The 6,492-nt window shown below is 37.0% G+C and overlaps 1 protein-coding gene across 1 annotated transcript in view; it reads left to right on the top strand.

Moving 5' to 3' along the window:
* TMEM14A (transmembrane protein 14A) overlaps nt 1-6,142 on the top strand; it is an 8,531-nt gene extending 2,389 nt beyond the window's left edge. Inside the window, exons 2-5 of the mRNA XM_072408443.1 lie at nt 947-1,026; nt 1,339-1,440; nt 4,527-4,614; nt 5,851-6,142. Coding sequence (XP_072264544.1) covers nt 951-1,026; nt 1,339-1,440; nt 4,527-4,614; nt 5,851-5,890 — 306 coding nt within the window. The 5' untranslated portion in view covers nt 947-950 and the 3' untranslated portion in view covers nt 5,891-6,142. The remainder of the gene's footprint in view (nt 1-946; nt 1,027-1,338; nt 1,441-4,526; nt 4,615-5,850) is intronic.
* The last annotated feature ends 350 nt before the right edge of the window (nt 6,143-6,492 follow it).

The raw sequence follows: 6,492 nt of genomic DNA on the forward strand, positions 1-6,492 counted from the left end.
TACTCTTAACATGGTCCTTCTGATCTATTTGAACCTAACATAGAGCATTGTGACATAGTGACCAGCAACATGATCTTGTCTCAAGGGAATAAAGGAGACATGTACAGGTTGCAATTGTTAGTATATTTCATGCTGGAATATTAAATAGTAACACAAGGAATGATCTAAGATAAAGTACTTCCCAGGTAAATAGTAAAATTCTTGATAGCTGCAGGTAGTTGAGAGCTGATGGAGGAAAGAGAGTCTAGTTAAGGTAGCCTCTCCCTACATAGGTATGAAAAGCCAGGGTGATAGATTTGAATCTCTATAGTTTTGTTGGGAGAGGTAATATCGACTCCAAGTGTGTCAAAGTTTACTGATGTGCAGAGGTGCATAGATTGTTAGAGCAAGGTAATTATGGGTGTGCCGGCCAGATTGGTTTATAGGCTGGATTTTACTGTAACTGGTTGTCACAAAAGAACTGACTGGAGCAGACATCACCAGCCCATTGTTATAGGGTGAAGTGATCTTCACTGCTAATCTCTGTGTCCGATAAAAGATACATCAAGCATAGACATATGTGGTTGGGCTATACAAGGACATCTATCAGTGTCTTGATTTCAGTGTTCTGCTCTAGAGCTACAAATTAATTCAGATAATTACTCATTTAGGTGGCTTTTTATAAAGCAGTGAATGTGAATTTTACTATATCTTTATCTGGTAAAATATCCTTCAAGTTCATTAGTTTTTTTTTTGTTTTTTATAGCAATGATTGACTCTCCACTAGGGACTGTCTGGTGAATGTCAGATTCACTACTTTTTTAAATAGACCTCACAGTGTACCTACACACATAGAAGTCCGTATTTTCTTTAAGGACTTACTTACTCAGAATAAATAATTTCTGAAGAATGCTACAAAATATGTCAATAACTAATCATTAATATTTATGTGTGTAAATATTTTTAGAATCATGGCTGTGGACTGGCTTGGTTTTGGATATGCTGCCCTCTTGGCCTTTGGTGGTTTTATGGGGTTTTCGCGGAAAGGTAAGTGTCAAGATGTGTTAGGGATTTTATCTTATCTTACAGTCTTATCAATAGTCCTTGTTTACTACTTTATTGTATAGATATATAGAACTAGCATCTGCCCAGCAGGGCAAGCTTTACAATCCATAGCTTTAAAAATCTGAGTGTGTCCCAAATTTCATTAGAATCTTAGGTCCATCCTTTGTCATTGTGCAATGCAACAAGTTGTTTCTCTATTGGCCACTGACTGATGTAAAGCACACCTGTACATGGTAACAGGTTACATAGGTGTATGTTACATTTGGGTATTATTTGTTTCTTTTTCCTTTGCAGGTAGTATTGTATCCTTAGCAGCAGGTCTCACTTTTGGCTTGCTTGCTGCTTATGGGGCTTTGCGTGTTTCATACAATCCTAGGGATATCAAGATATCACTAAGTAAGTGTGTGTTAAGACAGAATTGTTTAACTTTGAATATTTGCATATATCTAGTAAGAGTTTTGTGTTTTTGCATTGTATTGTTGGACCTTGTGTTTTACATCTAACACTATATAGCAGTGTTTTTATCTAGTGTTCTCTGGAAGCCTATGGTTCATCCAGAGGTTACTAGGGGTTCTGTGAACAATGAGCAGTTTGTGCCTATCAGATCAGCTTATGTGACACCAATGACCGATTTGGCTGTCTGTAAAGCTGCATACACACTTGCAATTATAGTCGTTGGAAGTGATCTTTCACGATCATTTCCAACAACTAAGCACTGCACGATGCATGAACGAGTGTTGTACAAACAGCACCATTCTTCTATATGCAAAGTGGAGAGCGACAGAGCGGCACCCTGCTGCCCCCCCCCCTTTACTTGCATTACAATCGTTCGTCATTTATCGTCCGTGGATCCACCAGGACAGTCGTTTAGACGATGAACGCCAATGTGCGCTGTACAAACTTCAGATTCTTGTCAGATATTGGCCCTGAGCAGATTATCGGGCGAGAGCCATTGGAAGTGTGTACATAGCTTAAGACCCACTGGTTAGCAATGTAGGAAGCATTCTTCCCCCTGAGCTAAGTTACTCTACTGTGATCAGTGGGTAAAGTAATTATAAAAAGGGCTTCCCTAAGACCAGAAAATTATTTCAAGGGTTCCCCCATGGTAAAAAGTTGACAAACACTGCTATACAGTATGGGTATATATATATGTTCATATTGCACACTTAGTAAAGTGTACATTTTGAACATGAAAATGCACTTAAACTCTAAAACATTTATAAGACAGTGACAAAAGTTCACCTGCTGGATGGATGCTATGGGGGACCTAAATATCCCAGATACTACACCTGAAGTAAAACCAGCAATCGTGTCTGCAGGAAACCTGTACGTTTCTCTGCTGTTTATTCAGAATTTCTGTTCTGGGAGTCTGTAAGAGCAGGGTGGGGCAGATTCCTAATTCTGGCCCCTCCATTTTCCTAAGGCCAAGAAGCCTACTAAACACACTCTGCGCTAAGCAGCAGCTGCTGGCTGTGAGTCAGTCTGTTTGCTGCAAAGAACCTTTTGTTAATGCCAGGAGGCTGAATATTTTGTTTAAGGACTTTTTCCTATTGCTAAAAAACCAACCCCTGCGAGGGAAGATTGCTTTTCTGTTTTAATCAATAAACACAGGCTGCTGGGTGGAGTTGCCTCACTGTCATCCTATCATTTGATGCTAACCCCTCACATAATATATATTTTCTGAAAGCAGAAACCCTGTACAAAAAAAAGATGATGGTAGTCGCATTTTTATATCACACAATATTTGTTCTTCTGTTTATCAGATCTATTATTATTATATTTAAAAGTACTTAAATTAATTTTAGTGCACACAAACACGATGTATATTCTGTAAAAAAAAAAAAAAGTTGTGTCAGGTAAATAATGCTAAATTTGTATACTGCAAAGTACGTACAGTACTGAAAACTGTGGACAATGCTTTACAAGCTTGAATTAGAGGTAATCATATTTGATAGCTTTAAAATTATAGGGCTTTATGAGCTTCTTCCCCGGCCAAAGCGGTTGGAGTTTATAGGCTTTGAACCCTTTCAGGTTCAAAATCCCCAGAAGAGATCTAACAGATGTCCACTGGCTATGGTTTTAAGTTTCCACGTTTATTTACATGTCACACATTGTTACACAGTTATTTTTTGAATGACTAACCTTTAAGCAACTGCATTAAAGTCAAATCTAGTAAATTGTGTTCCCTTGATTTTCCTAGTTTTATTATCCTATGAAAGTCTTTCAGCTGAACACAAAAGACAGAAAAATAAGACAAGCCCATATAATGTGCAATGATAACACACATGTGCTTGGAACTCCAAAATCCTACCCCAAGTAAACAACCTTCTGCATTTTTACATCTTTAGACAATACCAAATCATCTTACTGGGTACATCCACACCTTTGCATCATAATGTACGTTCAGTGTGTTCTTGTATAAGAGCACATTTAGCACAGTTTAATTTTGCTGCATGTATATTAAAAGTAAAACAAAAATGCATTACAATTTGCATTACCATATGCAAAACACATCACAACATGCATGGAAATGCATGGTAAAATAATAAAGATGTCTCTATGGCCTTAAATACTTAAAAATCTATATATAAAATCGTATGTGTATGTATGTTCCACTATCACTCGAAAACGCATGGAGACATTTCAACTTGCTATACCTATGACTGAGACCCATGGGAGTGAACCAGTCATCTTTGTACAGCGCTGTGCTATATGTCAGAGCTAAATTTGGATGTATGTGTGCATGTGAGCACTAGGAAATGCATCAACACATTTCAACCAAACTGCTAGACATTTGACTGAGACTCATGTGAGTGCACCGCTGATCTTTGTACAGCCCTGTGCTATATGTCAGAGCTATATTTGGTGATCACTAGGAAACGCATGGAAACATTTCAACCAAACTTGCTATATTCCACCATCACTAGGAAACGCGTCAAGATATTTAAACCAAAATTGCTAGACATATGACTGAGACTCATGTGAGTGTACCGCTGATCTTTGTACAGCACTGTAGTATATGTCAGAGATATATTTGTATGTATGTATGAATGTGTGTATGTATTGCTCAGTGACAGTGTGCCTTTTGCTTTTACATACTTTTTTTTGGCCTGTAATAATGCCTTTGAGAAAATGTAAGGCAATTGGCCAAGTGCAATTAAAGGCAAAAAAATTTAACAACACCGTAGACTCGATGCATTTGTCCTATAGTTAGGTGTGTTGGCAGCCAATTCAGAATCCCAGGTTTCAGGTATTAAGACAGAAAGGACAGGACCCAGGCCTAGACACTGTCACGAGGAAGGAGGCCATGGACATGGAGCTTATACAGAGAGTGGACTCAAGGTACTGGCAGGTGAACTTGCTGTAAATAATATTAAGAGATTGGGCTATCATGAGAACCTGTCACTTAATTCCAGACATGCCTAAAATGTGTATTACAGAATCTAATTTTTTTTCTTCGTTATACTATTTTATCTCCATAGTTGCTGCAGGTTCTCTAAGTGTAATAATGGGTCTGAGGTACAATCGATCAAGGAAGATCATGCCTGCTGGAGTTGTCGCTGGAATTAGGTGGGTTTTTATACCTTTTTTAATTTTAAATGCCCAAATCTAAAAAAAATGGATCTGGATTGATTGCCTCCTGCTGGGGTATTTTCAAGCAGAACTGTGTGGTGGGTAGGCTCTTGAAAGAATAAGCAATCATCGCTATGCAGTGTAGATTAGAATTAAAATACTGCTAGGACCCATTGCAGGTTTCCTCTAAAATAACTCTTCTCTCTTAGCAGTTTGATTGCAAAATTGTAGTTCCTCTTTAAAAGTTTTCAACATGACCATACAAGTCAGAGTGAAGGACATTTGAACAAGGCAAATATTCAAAACAATCATGTTGTTCGTTATACATTATTATTATATTTGGAAATTAACATTTCAAATACAAAAGCCGCTGTGTAGCTAAAGGACCCCTCATACATTTTAGATTCCTGTTACCAGACTGAAGTTCTACAATTTCTCACCACCTACTTCCCTCCACTGTTATGTTGGAAAATGTAGTCTGTCATCTATTCTTCTCCTACTTTGGGTGTCATTAAGTCACACCTGATTAATAACCCCACTGGTTGGATTCCGAGATGAGAGGAAATGAGATGTAGTGCATTGTGCAAGACAAAGAATATTGGGCCCAGACAAGGGTTGATTTGTTTGTATTAATTTATCAGCCTAGTTGCTATTAGGACTAGATAAAGAAAAACACAGACCCTGTTGCAAGTAAAACAGCCGCAATATATATATGGAGTTCGTCTTTGTGTCAAACACTGGTTAGATAATTTATAAATTATCATATGTCAGATTTACCCAATGTTTTCTATCGAGTCACTAAATAAATATTTATTCAATTACATATTAACCTAAAAAGAGCTTTTCTAACATCGTTAGTTGTTCAGCCACTGTGAACTGATATATCCAGTGATTACCTAAGCAGATTACCTAAGGTCCAAATTTGCTGCAGAAGTGATAAAGATCAGCCTGATATATTCTGTTTAAATATTTTTATTAGCTGTTTTTAAAAATCAGCCTGATACCTTTATTTACATTCACCCAGGCATTTGGAGATCTTGTATGCACTCTGTATTTGATTGTATAAATAGACACCATATCAGATTTTGTAATTTCCTTCCTCCATTTAACACTGCCACAGAGAAGTACCATATTCTACATTTTTGTTTTATTTTTTATCTTTATTATCACTCTGTCATTACTATATTCTACTATTATGCTGCAAAGATTTAACACACTTGTCCCTCTCTACAGCATTTTCATGGTGTTGAAGCTGTTGATCGGTCTCAGTTAGAGATCAGAAAGGAGGTCGGTACTAACAGCCCCTTGTGATGTACAGATCAGAAGGTCTCCTTTTATACATTCTACTGTAAAATGATATATGCACTAATTTTTTAATAATCTCATAATTTGAATTGCAATAATTTTTACATCTCAGTTTGTTTGGCTTTTATACTGTTCTTCAAGTGCTGTAGTAAATGCACAAATTAAATTTATGTAACCAAATGTTTTTTACATCCAAATAAAAGTGCCTGATTTCATACTTTTCAAGTGTTTGTCTGTACATAAAATACAACAGGGTATTTGAATATGCTTGGCTATCTTTGGTTATGGTTGTGCTCTCATTTGTGAATATAGTTCTATATGGATGACTAGTTAAAGTTCATACCAATCTGAATTGCATAAAAAAGTGATTCAGTACTCTTGTGAAAGTTACAGAGCAAATGCTGGTGTTTTGCTGTTCCTGCTTATATGCCCTAGTAAAGACACATTACATAACACCTAGCTTCCGTCAAATCTTTGTGCTGATTTGCCCTTTGTACAGAACATCTGCACAAGTTACCCCAGATTAGAATTGATGGTATTTAGAGGAGCAATAATCAATACCTGCTCGAG

The sequence above is a fragment of the Pyxicephalus adspersus genome, chromosome 4 (genome assembly GCF_032062135.1).
Source record: "Pyxicephalus adspersus chromosome 4, UCB_Pads_2.0, whole genome shotgun sequence".
Taxonomy (NCBI): Eukaryota; Metazoa; Chordata; class Amphibia; order Anura; family Pyxicephalidae; genus Pyxicephalus; species Pyxicephalus adspersus.